Source organism: Amphiura filiformis, chromosome 4 (assembly GCF_039555335.1).
Source record: "Amphiura filiformis chromosome 4, Afil_fr2py, whole genome shotgun sequence".
NCBI lineage: Eukaryota > Metazoa > Echinodermata > Ophiuroidea > Amphilepidida > Amphiuridae > Amphiura > Amphiura filiformis.
This window is the reverse complement of record NC_092631.1, coordinates 66,500,354-66,521,058: the sequence shown is the minus strand read 5'-3', so window position 1 is coordinate 66,521,058 and position 20,705 is coordinate 66,500,354. Positions and strand designations below refer to the sequence as shown.

General features: G+C 38.1%; 1 protein-coding gene across 1 annotated transcript in view; it reads left to right on the top strand.

Moving 5' to 3' along the window:
• LOC140151236 (sodium-dependent multivitamin transporter-like) overlaps positions 1 to 17,810 on the top strand; it is a 34,920-nt gene extending 17,110 nt beyond the window's left edge. Inside the window, 7 exon segments of the mRNA XM_072173504.1 lie at positions 7,024 to 7,112; positions 7,764 to 7,909; positions 9,532 to 9,668; positions 9,670 to 9,683; positions 10,658 to 10,775; positions 13,062 to 13,195; positions 16,966 to 17,810. Of these exon segments, the coding sequence (XP_072029605.1) occupies positions 7,024 to 7,112; positions 7,764 to 7,909; positions 9,532 to 9,668; positions 9,670 to 9,683; positions 10,658 to 10,775; positions 13,062 to 13,195; positions 16,966 to 17,077 (750 nt within the window). The 3' untranslated portion in view covers positions 17,078 to 17,810.
• The last annotated feature ends 2,895 nt before the right edge of the window (positions 17,811 to 20,705 follow it).

Genomic DNA, 20,705 nt, shown 5'->3' with positions numbered 1-20,705 from the left:
ACTTTTACCCTTGGACAGAGAACTTAAAAAGCACAAGGACGCAACATTTTGCTTGCATGTTGGTAATCAAACACGACAACCAATTTATTTCACTTTGATCAGACCCTCACCCGTACCTATGAACTCAGCCGTGTTATAAAAGATATTCTCAAAATTGAGTGACTGCCCCAACCCAAAACCCTAGCGGCACAATGGCCAGAGTCGCAAAGAGAATTTAAATTAGATCGGAAATTTTGAGATGCCAGTGGGCACTGACTATCCACTTTATTGCAACGCCATGCCGCAATAAATTTTTCCATACGACAACACGTGATCAAAACTTGCCGCAGGTGGCCATCACCCAGAGCTTAAATTCCAGGCGTTGGACCCAAAACCCCTGTTTGATCATTAACACACAAAATCATGGCTGGAACATTAACAATAAATAAAGGTACTATACAAGGGTGAATACAGGTCAACTGCTCCCAGACGACGTAGCCCAAGACTCAACAGGCGTGGGACCTGAAGTTACAATGGATAAGTTGTTAATTATTAATGTTACATTTTATAATATGTGCATATATATCATTATCAATAAATCAGAGATAAATCAAAACCCCACACAAGTTACTTGTATTTATAAGGAACTTGCGTAACCCTCCCCCCTCCCCCCCCCCTAAAACTTGTTAGTTCACCTTGTTGTCAAATTACATGTACATGTAAGTACTTAATAATCCTCCCCTAGCGCACCTGGAGGATAAACTATCGACTGGGGTGAATTATTGAAGTGAACTAGGGCATTCGAAAGTGTTTGCTTGAAAACAAGGAGCCCAAAATCTGATGGGTGTACACAATCATACATATAGATGGGTCTGCCATGCTCATTACGCCTAGAGGAAGTAAAATTCCCGAATGCACTACAATATGAGCGTTTCCTCCCAATTCTTTCTTAATAACCCCATGTGCATACTTGTTGATGTTTCTCTGACATTTCTTTCCAGCCCCTTTACTATTTCTTCTATGTAACCCAACCTAACCAAAATATCCGACCAAATTATCCTGGTATTTGGTAGCACTTCTCTTAAACCTTGTAAGTTCTGTAGCACTCGCTCTCGGATTTGCCATGTTGGGGTAGACAATATATTATTGGTGCCGGCGTGGACAATCAGAGTTGTAGGGAATGGCCTTCTTTTCATTTGAAACAACACTTTACCAACTAGTCCCTCGCATCTGGACCCAGGTTTGCCGAACCAATTAACCTGTCCACCGCCATGCAGTTGCGTATTCTTTTGACCGGCCCGAAACACTATACTATCGCCTATGACCCACGTACGCATAGAGCCTGCAGAGGACAAAACAGAACAAAACGGCAAGCAGCTATTCGTGTTTTCTGTGGGTATACCACTTGATTATTAACATCTATACCAAACTAAGAGAAAACAAAGAATTATTCAATCTGCCTCTGCTAGCGATGACCAACAGCCTAGCTGGTGATGACCCGAAAGGTGGCGTTGAATACTTCTTCTCCTCTGAACCTAAAGACTCCAAATATAAATTTTACCAGTTAACATGTATACATTTACTTTGTATTACCAAACTCATACTCTTAGCCTGCCATCTCAGATGATGACCGTCTTTTACACCTCCTTTTCTGAAATTAACATAAATTTATTTGTTAATAATTGTCATTAAATACAATATATCATTGACATAAGTTTGTCACTCATCATTATGTCCAAGTGGACACTTGGCAAAACACAAGCGTTGGACCTGTAACAAATTCCTCAATCATATTAGTTAAAATTTATCATGCGCTCATGCCTTATGTAGAGTTGAAATGCTGATGATTTCAATCGCCCCATTGTTTTGATAATACTCTCTGAAAACCCACTCATGGATGCTGCCGTGGCTGCCCGATCCTAAAACTATGTGAACTAAAGGAGGAAGGGATAGGCCTAATAACTTCACGCCCTCTTTCAACATGTGCGTGAACTGGAATGATGTCAAAGGTTTTCCACTGAAATGAGTGAACAATGGACCACTGCCATTTGATTTTACTTCCAAATATTCTAACATTGCTCTTACAGGACACAAATTTCTGTGTGATGAACTTTCAATTTTGAGCTGTATTGAAGCCCCCCTCTGATCAGTTTTTGACATTCTTATCTTAACAAACATATCTGACCCTCTGATTGCAATATCATCAACTGCTATCATACGTGTTGTGTCCCCATTCGTGCTTGCACATGTAAATTCCCCTACCCTTAAAAAACCAAAATATGCTAATAAATAAGCAGCTTTGAACAATTTTATCTCATACTCCGATTTACATGTTGATGTCAGTTTCTCGATAATGTTTTTTTAACATAGTCGGGCTAATTGGCAGTCTGCAATCTATCCTAGGATTGGACCTTCTACACCCCTCCTTCAATTTTTTAATGAGGAAAGAAGCTGTTGGATCAGACCACCCATTAATCTTGTGCACGAATGCAATGGCGATATACATGAATTAATAGATGATGGGGCACACTTCTCCATTGATAAAAACGATATGTAAGATACTATTTGGTCCTGACTTACTGGCCACTCTGACCCTAACTGAAAACAATTTCTAAAATCTATAAATTTTTCTATATTCCTTTTATACACTATCCATGTTCCTGGAGCCAATGAAGCACGTAAGAGACGCTGAGATTCACTCACTAGAGCATCCAAAGGAAGTCTGGCACCGGTGTGCCCACCGACTCTGCCTGCGGCGCTACTGTTCTGAAACGGCACATCTGAAACCGAGAGAGAGCGTCAGCAATATCATTAACCTTGCCCAGTATATGCCTTGCGCAAAAGGCTAAATTGAGTTTTAGACACTGGAGTACGAAAAATCTGACCAGTTTCATAATCTGAGGACACTTTGATGACTGTTTGTTAATGATCTTGACTACTGGCATATTATCTGATCTTAAAATAATCCTCTTCCCAATAAGCTGCTCTCCCCATAACACTACCGACACTAATATTGGGAAAAACTCAAGCCAGGTTATAGAACGTTTTTTGATTTTTGCATTTGGCCACCTGCCCTGAAACCATTTGCCTCTAAAATATCCACCAAACCCGATCTCCCCGCTTGCGTCTGTAAATAATTGTAAGTCACTTTCTATAAACCAAGCTTGTTCGGGGATAATCGTTGTTCCATTGAAATGTTCCAAAAAGAGCAACCACATCTCTAAATCCCTCTTTGCACCAGCAGTTAACCACAACTTGCACCATGGTTTTTTAATGCCACATGTGATGTCAATTAGACGCCGTAAAAAGGCTCTACCGGGTGCAACTGCCTTGCATACAAATGACAACGAACCTATTACAGATTGCAACTCTCGAAGAGAAATCTGTGTCATCTTTAGCGCATTCTGTACTTTTTTTTTTTTTTTTTACAGTTTACCTTCAGGTATCGAAACAATTTGCTTTATTGCATCAATCTCTAAGCCCAAATAAGTCAATTTTGAGGACGGACCTACTGATTTTTCCCTCGCTAAGGGGCGCCTAATTTTCCGCATACCTCTTGAAACACTTACAAGGCGCTGGCATGACGACCTGCTTGCCACGTCATTCGAACCAACCAATATGAAGTCATCTGCATAATGGCTGACCTTATCTGACCCCGATTCCTTTTTGACCACCCATTCAATGAATGTGGAAAATGTTTAAAAAAGGCCGGTGAACATGAGGCGCCCATAGGCAAAGCCTTGTCCACAAAAACTGGTTATTTAATTTCATCCCTAGCAACTGAAAATCTTCAGGATGCACAGGCAACAACCGAAAAGCAGATTCAATATCAGCCTTAGCCATGAGGGCGCCCTTCCCGTGCTTTCTAACACCAACTGAACAGCCACATCAAAATTTGCATATTTTACTACACACACATCTGGGTCAATCCGTCATTTATTGATTTACCTTCCGGTAATGACAAATGGTGAATTAACCTTACTTTCCGGGCTCAGATTTGGGCACCAAGCCGATTGGAGATACCATTAAATTAGAAATGGGCAAACTTGAAAAAGGACCTGCAAGACGTTTCAATCTAACTTCTTTTATTAACTTTTCCATAGCTTTTCTGGTTCCAAGTCTACCGACTTTAAGTTAGGAGCATCTTTCAAGTACCTCTGCCCTTTAAAGCCTAATTTAAATCCAAATTGAAAACCCTCACCCAACACTGATGCTGCTTTTCTATCGGGATATAATTTCAAATATGGCATTAAAGCTTCAAGCTTAATTGGTGAAGGATATTTGCAACATAAGCATATATCATTGCGCGATTTGCTACAACCTTTCATACTTTGACTACTTTTTTGCTTTTTTGCAATTGAAAAGCCCATGACCGAACTCTTTGCAGCCAGAGCACCTGTGGCTGTAGATGCATTCTGGTCGGGCACAAGCGAACTTGTTGAAGTCAAAGCACACTTTGTCTGTGGGCATTTTTTGTTTTCCTGACAATCCTCCTGACCAACCGACTCGAGATGGTCCTCTGAATCGAAATGACTGCCGAAACCCCCCTCTTTGCTTCCCTCGAACTACGAAACCCTTATTCTCTAAACTCTGGCTGGTGAAGCTTGGTGATGTAACATATAATGCCCAAAGCTCCCCATCAATAATAGCCCATGAGCGTGGGTTGCATTTGCTGTCGCATGCGGAAGTGTTGATCATCGATCGCCACCCCCAGCCGCCAAACCTAGATGCCGCAGTTCTAACCGTATCCATGTATTTTAGCATTTCCTGAACCTGCGTAGGGTGAGCTTCCAAAAACACTGAGCTGTATACCAAAAATACAGATGTCCACGAGTGTATACTTGTAATGACCTTCTTTACTTTATTGCTTTTCCAAATAATCTGCCCATTTTGGTTGACTGACAGTGCCATGCCCTGTTCATCCTCAAATTGCTTGCTGGGGTCACTTATTTTTCCAAGAGCATCGCTAAATCTACATAATCCCCATTGACAATTTTTGTTTTAATATTCTGAGGTACAGACATGCCTAATGGGCTGCACACTGATACCAGAGGAGAAAAACCTAATTGATGTTGGCTGATATCATTCATAGTCACATATGGTGATAATCACGGGAGTACAAGGAATATGGTCTACTGAACCTGTGAAAACATTCGTATTATACTTTGCCCGTGCATATTTGCACTTGGGGCAGCATGACTTGACATGATACATGTAGTACTCGGAATATTCATGACCCCTGCATGCACTACCGATTCCACCAGTATTAATTGAGCTTGCACCACTTACATTTCTGATATGACCGGTCCCTGAACCCAATTCCATGACATTTGAATTCATTGTATTACGATTCCCAATAGAATTCATCTGAAGCATATTAGATGCATTATTGCTCATTGCACCAACCCCAGTACCACTACTCATTGTATTTATGACCTGATCATTCAATCTCCCATTCCCCATCATATTCAATGCATTGCTATTCATGCTACTTGTGGTATTGTTTGACGACATACCCATTGAAACTGTACATGCACTATTTAAATTCATCCTGTTATTCATACTCATTGGTACTGTACATGTATTCATACTAACATCATTATTCATCAATGGCAATGGCAATGCATTATTTACATTTATCACACTACTATTATTTTCATATGTACCTTCTAACAGCCGATCGGCTACACCTCTTGGTCCAGGCATTCTGTTATTCATTCCCTGAGCCTGGTTTTGGTTTTGGTACTGCCACTGCTGCGCATGTTGTTGTTGACCAACTACTACTGGCGGTTGACCCTCCATCACACGATGCACTGCTGGTTGTTGCACCTGTTGTACATCATCTACCTGTCCCTGTACATGTTCATGGAGTTGTACATGTTCATGGCCCATTGGTCTTGGTTGCTGATGTACCGCTGGCTGTACATGCACTTGTTCATTATTTTGTTCTTGTTGTTCAAGTTCTGCAATGACTTCTGGCGGTGGGGCCCTAGAGCAGCTGGAGCATTAGATGCACTTCCACGACCACCACGGCCCCTTCCCCGCCCTCTACCACGTCCTCGTCCACGATTCTGAACTTGGGAAATTGACACAGAACCACCATTCTCCCGTTGTTGTTATCATTATTATTAATATCATTATTATCAGTCGACATCAGACGCCTAATGGCTTGCGCCTGTGATCTAGTTTGGCGATTTGCATTTCTGTCCATATTATTATCCGCCGCCCGATTTACTTGACGCAAATTAGAGCTTGGTCGTCTATTCGATTTCTTAGAATTCCGACCCATGATTGATAATTTTATCAGCTTCAGTTCAATAATCTGTACCACAATACTGTTCTGTCGTGTACGTGTACAAGATGAGTTGACTATTGATGGTTGGAATACGGCAGCAGTTAAGCTTACCGAATATCACTCAATCACTGGCGGATCAGGATCGCAAAGAAAATTATTTAGATGTTGTCATGTCCGATTTCCAATCAACAGTGAAAAATACCAACGAAACACACCCAAGCCCGCGAAGGCGACGATACCCGTTGGTCCGGTCAAGTAAACAAACACGCTGCCATAACAATTGACCTCTGACCCAGAGAACAAAACATGGGATCGATTAATATTCTCAGCCAGGTTAAATTGAGTTTAACTTGTTGCACATCGTTAAACTTTATTATTTTTTCATAAAATGATAGTACATGTATTTGATATTGGTGGTTAACATGGTTAAGCAGATGCACATCTGTATGATGTATTGTGGAAAGAAAGAATTCTCTTTAAAAGGAATGCACACATCTTAGTATATTAATTAATTCTGGATGCCAATATAAAATGATAAAATAAATATAAATAAAATAAATTTCTGTATTTATATAGCGCCTTACCACAGATCACGGAGTGTTCAAAGCGCTGTAACGCTGATACTGATGAAACATCCAAATATGAAGAGAGTTTGATTTCTTTAATTGTTTGCGCATTGTACATGAAGTGACGATGAAAAGTTTGAGTTGATTATAAGTTTAATTTTGTATTCTTCCTTTTCTTTGTAGATTTTGATATATTTTGTAAATCGTGAGTTCAGTAAGATACCAGGAATACAGGGTCTTTTTGTAGCATGTCTGTATGCAGGATGTATGAGGTAAGTAAGAAGCTTATTATGATATAATTATCATCGAACACAATTTGACATATTGATCTTGGCAGGCCCGTAGCCAGGATTTCTTTTGCAGATGGAGGTGCAAAATTTCAAAAAAGTAAATAACTTCACTTACATGTAAAAAGTTGACTTAACCCCACTAAATTGACCTTTCCTGGGCAATTTGAACATGAAAATTTGGCATGAAAAAGTGGTGCTTTGGTTATTTGTCTTCATATTTTGGACTTCCTTTGGTACATTTGTACATTTTCCCATCTTTTTGTCAATTTGGGGGAGGTGCCTTGCTACAGGCCTGAATACCCCTATGCCTAGTTACATTCCAACCCCCTGGAACAGTTCTAGTTCTAATTCCACCCAGTTTTTCATCACATAACAACTGTAAACATGCACATTATATGGGGAAGGGCATTCTTCCATTTATTCAGTCAAAATAAAAAATCACTGCAATTCCACTATTTTTAGTCAAATATATAACAAATTCTCAGAAAAATGTCTGGGTAAATGGAGACAATCTGTTGTGGGAACAACTGTAGTTTGGGTTTGCTATAATTTTCATTTTAAAAGGAAAGGTTTGTAGAATGTGTGAAAATGCTGATATTTATTATAACAGGATCATGTATTTTTGCGTTCCAGTTCAATGGCATCAGGCTTGAATTCACTAGCTGCTGTAGTTCTTTCTGATATAGTACGTCCGTGGCAAAATCGTAAACTTCCATCTGGCAAGCAGCCTCTGTCTCACGAGAAGGACCTGAAAGAAGTAATAATCAGCAAAACATTGAGTGAGTTAATGCTAAAGTAAATAGAAGTCATTTGGGATACAATCTATGACAGTAAGGGCCAGTGGTAAAAATAAGGCTAGCCCTTGGGCATCATACATACATAGTGAGCAATATTTTGATAGGGGGATGGTCGATACAATCATCTTTCAAATGTTGACACCTGTATGTGAGTTCCTGACCAAATTAAGCTCATATTTGGCCATTTAGCTTAAAAAGTGCCAATTTTGTGTGCTTCGTGTAAGTTTATTCCACTTTTGCACCAGTTTAGCATGCCAACATTTTTTGCATGCTTTGCCCGCATTTGTACCATAGATTTATTCTGTTGCTAAAAGGTGCTGCATTCACTATACTTTTCTCCAATGTCAAAAAGACATCTACGTAACACTACTGGCATAACTTGTTATAGGGCGATTTCACGAAAGGTCATTAGTTCAAATCTGCCTCCAGAATATATGATGCGTGCATAAAGCATAAAAGAAATCCCCAGTTGAAGTGATATTGATTGACTCATTTGCTTTGTACTTGTTCATGCATCTTGATCTTATGACCTTTTGTGAAATTGCCCTATTGAGTTGTAAGCGTGATGTCTTAAAAAGTGTCACAAAATATGGACCAGTCTAACATTAGAGTCTTTAATCTGTTAAATATAATGTGTAAAATTTACAATCAAGTTCTGGCACTTGAGTTCCAAGCACTTGCACATTTTGGCTTATTTGTAACACTGATTAAAGCTTTTGATAGTAATTCTTGGAGAAATAACCAAAAGACTTTGACCACAATTTGTTATTTTATCAAATATCTAAAAAATACAAAAATCTAAGCTAATTGAGCAGACAGTAGGAGAAGTAATTCATTGGTAGAGCACCAGTGCAGTCACCTTCGGAGCCTTATTTCACCCTTATATAGATGAGCACTCCATTATAATGCCTCTTTGAAGGTGTCTTGGGAAGTATTTCTTGAACTGCATATCTCCTTGTCTTGGGTAGGCATCAAACAATTCTCTGAGGTCTCTGGACTTAGGACCAGACTCTGGTGGGTTAAACCGGTTTTGATTAAATCATCATCAGAGATTGGGCACTCCATCCTACTTTCAGGCTAGGAACAGCTGGTATGAGTGGCGTAAACCAGCGTGCGAAGTCAATGCCCCATATTACCCAGCAGACCTTGGGCTAGAGTCAGCTGAGCAGAGTTTGCACTGCTGGAACTGGGATGTGCAATGTCATTAGGGACAATGACTGGTCACAGGAACCTAGTCTTACTATCAGTTGGAGGGGTAGTTCATTGGTAGATCATCAGCGCGGTCATCTTCGAAGTCTAATTTCACCCTTCTTAGATGAGCACTCCTGGTGTAGTTCTCTCTTGGAAGTTGACAAAATTGGAAAAATCACCTTGTTGCAGTCTAATTAACAAACAAACAAAATCAGCTTGTTACACTAGCAAGTGCCACACCATTGCAATGGTCCACCCGGGGCGATGTAAGGCAGCAGGCAGGACTAGTGTATAGCTATGAAAAGTGTCATTGAGGGAATTAGTGCAAAACTTTTTCATTTTTGTATTATTTTCCTGAACATGAATCTTCACAGTATTGATAACTGATTCAATCTATTCTTTTCTTTTTTCAGCTGTAATATTTGGAATAATTTCAGTATTCCTAGGCATGCTGGCTCCCAAACTAGGTAGTCTTATCCGCATGATGCAAACAATAGGTGGTGGTACTGGAGGACCTATACTTGGACTCTTCTCACTGAATCCTGTGTAAAAGGACAACATCAAGGTATGTGTATACAGGCTGACCCATTACTATGGTACAGTAACAGTGGTATCAGTGGTGGGGCCAGATTGTGTGGTTTCTTTGGATATCAAAACCATGACAATTAGCTAGAAATTTGACATTTTGTGCACAAATAGGGTATTACCATAATTTTGCATTTTGTGAGCATTATTTTCTTTAAAGCCATATTATAACATTTTCATACAAAATAGATTAGCATTTCTTTGCCATAAAATGTTAGTTTTTACTGTCAGATATATCCCATTTTATTTTTGAGCGAACAACTACGGCAAAGCAAAGAAAATTGGAATTTACTACCAGCGCATATATGTCGCCAATACGTACCAGTCATTCGGTCATGTTATGGTACGACCCTTTGTTGTGTAGATCACCGTCCCGCACACCGTGTACGTACTTTGTGTTATGAACATCGTGTATGCGTTCGACTAATAATTCCGTCGTAATAATAAAACGCCAGTTCCATCGTTTTATTCAAAATCTCGGATTTTGACAAAACTACAGCATCTAGAGTCTTGATTTTTGCAGGGTATATTCATGCGCGTATTTTGGGGGGGCTTTTATGTGTTTTGACAAAAGGTTGCTTTTAGGGCGCCAGCGCCTAAAATCCTTGTTTCTTCTTCAGCCCCCCGGGGTTGGGGCGGCCACGGTACGCCACTGATATTGGTTTAATAAAGTACAATATAATATAATCGTAAAAAAATGAATTTTAAAAAATCAGTGAGGGCGTCCTCAGCAAATTTTATATGGCTTTAAGTTTGCTAAAGTCATGTAAAAAAATTGATTGATTTTGACGGGATAGTTTTTGAAAAAAATATGTTTGCAAATGTTTTGCAAACATATTTTGAATGTTTGCAATTTTTTTGCAAACATATTTTGAAAATGTTTTGATAAATCAAATCAAATCAGATTTTTCAAGCTTTCAGTGATATTTTACTGTCATAATCCTTCTGTTTCAGGGGTGCTATTGTAGGGGTTGTCACTGGATTTAGCATAGCAGTTTGGATGTCCATAGGAGCTATGTATTACAAGGATGATAATGGGCAGATTCCAGATGATGTACTGTTGCTGTATAGGGTGAGACATTGTCCATCTATCCATCTGTATGTTCATTCATTCATCTGTTTATCCTCCCTTCATTTGTTACTTTGTTCACTCATTTATACTTAATTTTTTTTTCTTTTCAAATTTTGTTCCTTTATTCTTTAATTTCTCAGATTTAATACTTGCAATCTGTTTAAAACATTCATAGAGCACTTCCAAAATGCCTCAAATATCACCTTAATCAGTCAATCAATTAATTGAATGACCAATGATCCAATCAGTCCCCATGAATCAGTTAAAGACCCATTCAGTGATCTCAGCGCAAGTGTAAAAAAATTAAATTGTTTATAAATTGCTTAAAAGTGAAGGATAATTCAAATTGTCATTCTGGTATTTTTGAAATGACAAATTTGGCAAAAAACAAAGAAAACAGCTGTATTGACGAAGTTGAAGCCCCATTCAAATACATGTAGCTAATTTAGATACTGTCAGTATATAAATTACATATTTGTGTAAAATGTCTTATTTTGTATTAAATACACAGCTTTCGGCTGAACCACTTGCAGGCTATGTTAGCACATCTATGACAATTAGCATGTTTCTATTGAGTCCCCTGCATTTTACCGGTAAAACTGTTCGCCGTCAAATAGCGACGAAAGGCGGATAACAGTCAGTTTCCATTGCACGTTGTTTACCGGTAAACACTCGATGAACAGCATCAATTGACACACCTTAAAAGTTTGCCGCCGAAAGGTCGTGCACTGGGGTCAATCCCGGGTCAATCGCATAAGCATTGTGGATTTTAATATTGTAGTATTTTCTTAATTGTTTGGCTAAAAATGAGGTAGCAAACACGAGAAAAGAAGACTGAAGAATAATGTTTTTTATTAGCATTTTCATTCGCTCTCGTGACATCAAATTACCCCATTGGGAAATCCCCCTCAGTGATATCGATGTGATTACTCAGTATTTTTGCGCGCAAAAAAAAAATAGGTCTTAGAATTTAATCTTTCACAGTTTAATTTCAGTTAATATTCTTTTTAGTGAATAGTAATTTAACATCAACAACATAATATTAAATTCATGAAATCTTTCTAATCTTCACCACCGCGGATCCGAGTTGATTTCTATTTATTTCGCATGCACAGCTGGATTCATCCGCTGTTGTTGTTGTTGTTGTTTTATTTCATGGCTTTTACTAGGGTCATAAATCATAAATCATGTTAAATATTTAGCATAATATGTCAATGCACGGATAATGCATTATGAATATTTCTTCCATTTACTTTATTTATAGCAAGTGAGTCAAATATTTGTACGTGATTAGGCCTAAGAATTTTTGCGAACGGAATGGTATAATACATAAACAAGCTAGCTCATTGAAGATGCAGAGGTCAATTTTGCGACTCAACTTCCATTTTCTTCCCTGTATGCGCATTCAATCGGAACGGAGTGAGTTTCTATTGACGTTCACCGGTAAGCGTCCCCGCTATTTTCCTTCCTCAAGAAGGAAAACGTTACCGGTAAAAACTCGCCTCTGTTTACCGGTAAATAGCGGGGAAGGTCAGTTTATATTGAGCAGAATTAATCCCTTTACCGTCTTTTTACAGGTAAATGGTCCCAATAGAAACACACTAAATGACAAAGGTACCAAAAACTGAATTTTGATGATTTTTACGATCATCCGGATGAGCAAATCACTGATTGGGCCTTTAATTAAGAAATTTATTGTTTATTATTATCATTTTAATTTTGTTTAGCAATTTCTGTTTGTACTTTTAATATGAGTTATGTTAGGTACATGTAATAGAAAAGGAAAGCACTCTGTGTTTTGACTTTCAAATCTATTTCCTTTCCTGAATTATCATTTGCTCCGTATTCCTTTATCATGTTTTGTTTATATTTATGGTAATTTAAGTAAATATGATTATTATTAATACAGTCCAACCTCTCTTATCCGGACCTCTTTTGTATGGATCTCTCTGTTATCCGGATGTGAAATCTTCACAGGGAAATGTGTTTTTGATGATTTACCACAGGTAATTCCATGCTCTGAATGCTTAGAATGACATCTATGTTGCAAATAGCACTCTAAAGCCATCTTTTAGTGTTATTACACCATGTTTAAACAATCTTTTGTTGTCACCATTTCAGTACTTGGGACAGTCAATGCAGAATTACATGTATTTCACTTATCCGGATTTTTCACTTATCCGGACAATGCTTGGTCCCATCATGGCCGGATAAGAGAGGTTGGACTGTATGTTGATATGTGAATTTCTCTCACCAAACACTTTAAAATACTTGATTTCTTACCAGATATCTTTCTTTTGGTATTGCGCCATATCTGCTGGGTTAACTATGTTGATTGGATCCCTTGCTAGTGAAATAGACAGGAGAGTCTATCACATAAGTCACCATGTTGATCCATCCTTGTCGGCCCCATTCCTTAGGTAAGGGATTTATCACTAACACATATATATGTGAGCTGCTCCCACAAAATGAGCGTTAAGATGCAAGTTGGTTTCAGGACATCCTAGCTGCTGAGTTTGTGTTCTTTTGACCAGGAACTTTCCTGGTTTGACACACACCTTTTAAAGTAAATTAGTATGGCCTTTGTGAATGTCCCATTGTGCATGGTGTGCCCCATTCACATTCACAAAGGACATTACAGAATTGCAGATTGCTCCACTCACAAAGACATACTTACTACTGTCTTGTACAGGTGCACATAATACAGAACATCCATTCAGCAGCCAGGGTTCTCAAAAGTACCAACTTGCGACTTTACTCTCAATTCGTGGAGCAGGTCACAATGGGATAATGCATGGTCATTATAATAATTATGTCTTGCACAGCACATTAAATTTGCATACCAATTCAGATGAACCTTCATGATGCACAATTTCGGTCCAAATCACTGGGATTAGACTACATGAACTGTACAGGATAACACAACATCAGGCTGTGCATTTAGTGGCATCCTCATCCACTGCTTCTCATACGTTTGTCATATAATTTAAAATGTTCCGGACTATTTTGTAAAAAGAAATTATTATTCTGTATTATGTTTATAATTGAATGCATGAAATAAAACTGAAATTGTACATACACCTGCAGGCTATCAGCATTCTTTGGCACTTTTTTGCCAACAAAACTGGTACATGAATATTTGAGTTTGCTAGCTTAAACAACCCACTATCCTGTAAATGAAACTCGCATCCCTTACTAATCCTTTGATATGAAGCTGATACCAAGCAATTTTGCAATGTCCTCAATGATAACAGCTAGTGTAGATGGCTAGATGCATGGCTTAAAGCAGCACTAATTGCAAACCATGGAGATAGGTACACTACTTGACTGCCAGTGTAATTCCAATGACCTTCAACAATGGTATGGGCCTGAACTCAAATTTGACACAATTACCTATAATGCAAGATACCCTTTGGATTTAAGGGATTTAATAGATGACTATTCAGAAGATATCATTAAATATCTGGCACAAATTGCAACAGTTTAGATGATTATGGAATTGGAAAGGGACTATCAGCGATTGACTAAACCAGAACAAGCTTGATTTCAAAATTCAGACTTCTGCATTTTGGAAGAAGCATAGATGTCTGAGTTAATTTTTTATTACTTCCGTGGTCAAAGTATGTGCTTGAGATCGGCGATCGCGTAAATGTATTGTTGTCAAGACTGTTGATCAGCCAATCAGTGTGATTGTTTATCACTTCTGTGTTTATGCTTGTGTATGCTTGATGCACAGCACAGACCATGGAAGTAATAAAAAATTAACTTTAATGAAATGAACAAATTATAAATGTGAAAGCAATCTGATGAAAAGAAAATCTGATGTTCTAAATGATAGGATTGTATAAAAGTATGTATGACTTGTACATGCTTTTATTATTGTGCATCTGGGGCTGTTGTACATGAGTAGCCAATGCTGGGAATAGCAATTTACTACAAAGCAAGTTATTTGTAATGTTTGATGAAATAGACATGAGATGTTACAATCAAATTGGCCTATTTATTATTGTTTTGATGATCGTGTGATAGAGCACATTGTCACTTTCACGCCTTGCTGTCTAGATTTTAAAGGCGAGTGGCCAATCACTCGCTAGCATGATGCTAGGTGAGTGGTCAAATCACTCTCTACATTATAATCAAATCACTCGCTATGTTTGAAAGATCATTCATACTAATATAAAACAATTTCACACTAGCTGTTCACACCCTCTCTTTCGTATCCAGGGATTAATGCTAACCTATTATGATAGATCGAATATTTTGAAGTGCTGAAACTTGAATGTAAATTGATATTGGATTCAATTTTAGGCAAGCAATATTTAGTGTCTTTGGCGAGTGGAAAATAGCTTGCTAGAAATTGAGTTTGGGAGAGCGGTGGCGAGTGAGAGTGATCGCTCGTCTCAAACAGCAAGGCCTGACTTTAATGTTGATCACTGTGGTTTCTTTTTCTTACCGTCTTATTTTCCTTGCTTTAGGCCACAAGGGTGGGTTTTAAGTAGCAGTACATCCAATGGTAGTACTGATATGGCTTTGAGTCAATTGCTGAAAGAAGATTCAGATGATGAGATGTGAACAAGGTATACACTGGCAGTTTCCATTTACCTTAACCTAACTAACTTTTCTGTCATGCATTTCTCCATCATTTTTGCAATTTCCTTGTAACTGATGAATTGAAGAACTTGATGAGTTGAATTTGTTAATGTTATGAGGAGTAAGGATGTGATATTTGGCGGTCAAAATTTGGGTTTGTATAGAATAATGTTCATCTGGGATTTTTAAATCATTACCCCAAAAATATGCCAAATTTGACAAAAAAAGAGACCCAAAATATACTGAATTTATTTATTGCTGTTCCAAATTACATTAAATGTGCCCATTTCTAGGAACATTTTGCAAATTTTGCTAAAGTTTTCACATAAAGTAAAACCCCGATTACAAGCATATATAGTGTTTTTATAAAAGCTTAATTAATTCGAAGCAAGCGTTAATATACCAATACAATAGATCAGTCTTAAAATAATACTTGTTTGTATATGCTTAGATCCGTAATTTATTTGCTCAAACTCCATAATGGCGACTGGATTAATGTAGCTTTCATCAGAAGCACACTATATGCTTGTAGACGGGGTTTTACGGTATTTGGCTAGAGAATCTGCACTTTTCCAGAAAATTGTGAAAAAATCCCATCTCTGAACAAGTTGTCTGATAATTCACCCCAAATAATACCAAAAAGGCTGAAAAGCACCCCAAATCTGCCACACCTCCTCCCTTTACACACCTTTTCACTAAGCAATATCATATAAATAAGTGTTTATATTATGTTTAAGGATTTCTCACTGAAAAGATAAAAATTACTCTTATGCTGTATCAGGAAAAACAGTGGCACACTCAAGAAATTGGTTAGCATGAAGAAAAATTTGTCTATTTTGTATTTTCATTAGAAAATATCTTTTGCAATATGTACACTTTTCAGAAATTGATCAGTCTTTCCTCATACATGCTTCTAACAAGTCCCCAGCTCTCTTGCAAATGTTAATATTTAATTTCACTAAGAGCCCTGAGTGGCTAAGCCCGGCCCCCCCCCCCCCAACTCAACACAAAAGTTGACAACCATGAGAGTTAACAAATGGCACGGAAAAGGGGTAATTTTTACCAGTAGCAAGGACTGCGAAATTGGCAAAATAGGGGTATTTTATTTGCACTGTCTGTGAAATTTGACAGTGAAATTTGACAGTGAAATCAGCAATATAGGGTATTTAATTTGCACTGTCCGCGAAATTTGGATAAAAGGGGTACTGGAGAAAATCCAGAACTTTTATGTCAATATTTAGTGTAATTGATCAGGGGTGTTTGAAATTCTAATCATTGAAAAGGGGTGTTTGAAATTCTAGTCATTGAAAACCACAAAAAGGGGGTGTTTTAGGCCAAATTTTGTCCTTGATTTTGCATGAAAAAGGGGGGTAATTTGATGAAAAATCATTGCAAAGGGGGCCTTTCAAAGATTTGGTAACTCTCATGGTTGTCAACTTTTGTGTTGAGTTGGGGGGCCGGGTGGCTAAGCAACTCATTTAAGGGGGCATATATTTTCATTTTTACATACATATAAAATGTCCAAAAGCTATTTGCCCATTGCCATCTGTCTGTTATTTTTAATACTTTTTACCTTTAATACTTTTTACCTTTCTACCAGACCTGCAGGATGGATTCGTATGGAAGAAGAGCCACAGGCTGAGGATATTGACTTGCAGGGGTTACCCAAGAATGATGCTGAGAGTTCACCAGGTGACAATGTGGAGAAATAATTACTATACCTCATAAATATTTTAACCCAAACATCTTATTGGTTATTAACGCTAGCATCAGAGTAGGCCGTATTTTGACTACTTCCCCATGCCTATGCAATTATGCACATGCAGGGAAGTAATAAAAACTTCCACACCCCTACTTCGATCCACATGGTTATTCGACCTGCATTCATACGTAGCATTATGCAGATGCGTTTATTGTGAAAATGGCATCTAGTGCAGTTACGAGATCACCGATGGATATTAACATGCAAATTTGACGTTTTACAAAACAAAATGTTATTAATGGAGTGTTAAAAAGACAATTATAATAATTCAAATCTAAATTGATTGAACAGAAACCCTACAATAAAATCAGGCACATTGTGTAAGCAAATATTAAACTTATTTACCATGCTGGCACGCCTACCGATACCGGTGTGTTTTGAGCTTTGTTTACTTTTACTGTGATAGTGAAAATATTAATGAGGTATAGTAAAACAAATATAATATGTTCCATTTCAGGAAGTATTTATAACTACTGGTCCTTGGTGTTGGATGATTTGACTTAGTTCTACCCTTCACTGACACATTGGGAAGTAGTCAAATCATCCAACACCTCGGGACCAGTAGTTTTGACTACTTCCCCTCAAAACATGTTGTATTTGTATAATATCAAACAGAGTTTGATTGGAATGGCAGCTATCCAACTCAATCTGACAACAGGACGTCACAGTTGACCACGAGTCAACGGTGGAAGCTCTATAGTCCGAAGGTTCTTTAGTCCGACGGTTCTTTAGTCCGAAGGTTCTTTAATCCGACGGTTCTTTATTACGAAGGTTCTTTATTCCGACGGTTCTTTATTTCAAGGTTCTATAGTCCGAATTTCAAAAAAGGTTCCCTAATCCGAATATTAAAAGAGGTTCTTTAATCCGAATTTTAAAAGCGGTTCTCTAGTCCGAATATGAAAATAGGCTCTATAGTCCGAATTTTAAAAAGGGTTCTATAGTCCGAATATGGAAATAGGCTCTATAGTCCGAATTTAAAAAAAGGTTCTCTAGTCCGAAATTGCAAAGCGGTTCTGTAGTCCGAAACGGATACCGTGTTCTTTAGTCCGAATTCTTAAACAGGTTCTATAGTCCGAATTTTATTTTCATCATTTGTTTCAGTGTCAAATCATCAATTGTTAAATACATCTCCGCTGAAGTTCAACATGATTGCTTTTTCTGGATATTTTCCGTAACATACATTGACGTTTATCTTTATTCTGGTGGTATTTTCTTCATTTTCATCTATTGTGCATTCCGTTATAATATTATATACTATGCGATATACTAAATAATCAAAGGTGTATTCGAGTTCTAATTTTAATTGCGCCATCCCGCGATCCAAGTAAAATTTTTTAAGGTATAGGCCTAACATGCCTCTCTTTTTCCTTACAAGTCCACATCATCATCATCATCAGTCGGCTGCGGAGCAGGCGACTACAAGCTTTCTCCAACTAGTGCGATCTTGGGCAAGCGACACAATTTTGTTTGGCTGCAGCATCCCTTCAGTATCTCCCAGGAGGTGCTGGACATACTGTAAGTACAGTGTGCTTGGCGTCATCCGGTTTCCTCTTCCCATGTGGTGGAATATAAAGCGCATATTCTTTCACAGGCTCGCCATCTTCAAGACGCAGTATATGGCCGAGAAATTTGAGTTGATGAATCTTGACTCTGGCAACCAGTGGAGTGGTGTTGGTCAGGTTGTAGATGGTTTCATTTGGAATCCGATCCAAAAAAGGCCAAAAAAGAAGTCCACAAAAAAGGCCAAAATGTTTCCAAAAAAGATTTAGTTTTTACAGGAATCCACCCACATTAATTACATCGTGATTTGGTGGTGTGCGCCTTTAGCAGTAGCGCCATCCCGCTTACCATGTTTACCATATAAACTCTGCTTTATCTAGCTAGAGGCGCAGTATATGTTAATGTTTTAACAATTCGGACTATAGAACCTTTTTACTGATTCGGACTAAAGAACACGGTATCCGTTTCGGACTATAGAACCGTTTTGCAATTTCGGACTAGAGAACCCTTTTTGATTTCGGATTATAGAGCCTATTTCTATATTCGACTATAGAACCTTTTTTAAATTCGAATATAGAGCCTATTTCTATATTCGGACTATAGAACCTTTTATAAATTCGGACTATAGAGCCTATTTTCATATTCGGACTAGAGAACCGCTTTTAAAATTCGGACTATTGAACCTTCAAATAAAGAACCGTCGGAATAAAGAACCTCTTTTCAATTTTTTTCGGACTAGAGAACCTCTTTAAAATTCGGACTAGCGAATGCTATGAACACATGTTCGGACTAGCGAACCTTCGGACTAAAGAACCTTCGGATTATAGAACCTTCGGATTATAGAGCAGTCCCCGAGTCAACACTGGGGGCAGTACCATTTTTCTGCAATTAGTTATTCATGCCAAAATGGCGATCACACATTGTCTGCTTTGGCTGCATTATTTTTCCCATATTTAAATGTAGATCAAATGTGTGATTTTAGTAGGAATGAGAGTAAAGTGTAACAGTGGAAATTATCATAAAATGAATTTTGGAAGAGGCTGCGACCCCCGCAGGTTGGGAACTGCTGGGTTTTTTTTTACTCAGTACACTTGGGTGTGAGGGCTTAGAATTTGGTTGTGCTCATGCAAAATTATAAATGTATAGCTGTTTCACACATGCTCTGCTTGATGGAAGCTTACCAAAGGAGGTATTTTTGGAAACTGAGTTACTGTAATTATTACCTTTAATATACAAATATCTATCATAATATACTGAAAACGCCAAAGGTCCTAGTAGCATACTTGGTTCTAAAGTTCTGAGGTTTTATGATGTTTATATTTTTCAATATTTTATTGTCTTTTTACTCCATATGCCTTTGTCTCAATTTCAAATTTGCTGCAATTGGCCCGCCCCCATGGACCAGATTATGTCACATTACCATTTTGGAATGTATATATCAGGAAATGCTCTCATTTTTTACATTTACATAGTAGTGTACAATACATAGTGTTAAGGCAAAATATGAATTGCACAAAATATTTGCATACAAAGTCTATTTTGTTATAAATTCACATAGAATGTGATAAATTCAAAGTAATGCAAAATATTGCGAAAATTACTTTCATTTCTTAAATTGTTTTCTTCAAACGTATTTGTTGTATTATAAACTATTATGATCACATGCAGCTGTATCTGTGAAAAAATAGGGTCAAGATTTTATAAATTTTAAGCTATATCAACCATATCTGAAATATGTGCTATATAATGAAAAGGTATATAAGATTTTTTGAGTTATGTAAGCTATCCACCAGTGGATCTTCTGCGACCCCTACGCAGAACTTCTGATAGTGGATTAACTGCGCAAGGTGGACACAGGGAATCCACAGTCGGATTTTCGGCGCACATGCGCTGAGTCCCCTCCGTATATAGGTGCCGGTGGAGTATTTCTGCGTACGGTCGCAGGGAATCCACTGACGGATTTTCGGCGCACGTGCCCAGAAACTCCCCTCCGTATAGTTCCGGAGTAATTCTGCGCGCGGTCGCAGGGAATCCACTGACGGATTTTCGGCGCACGTGTGCAGAAACTCCCCTCCATA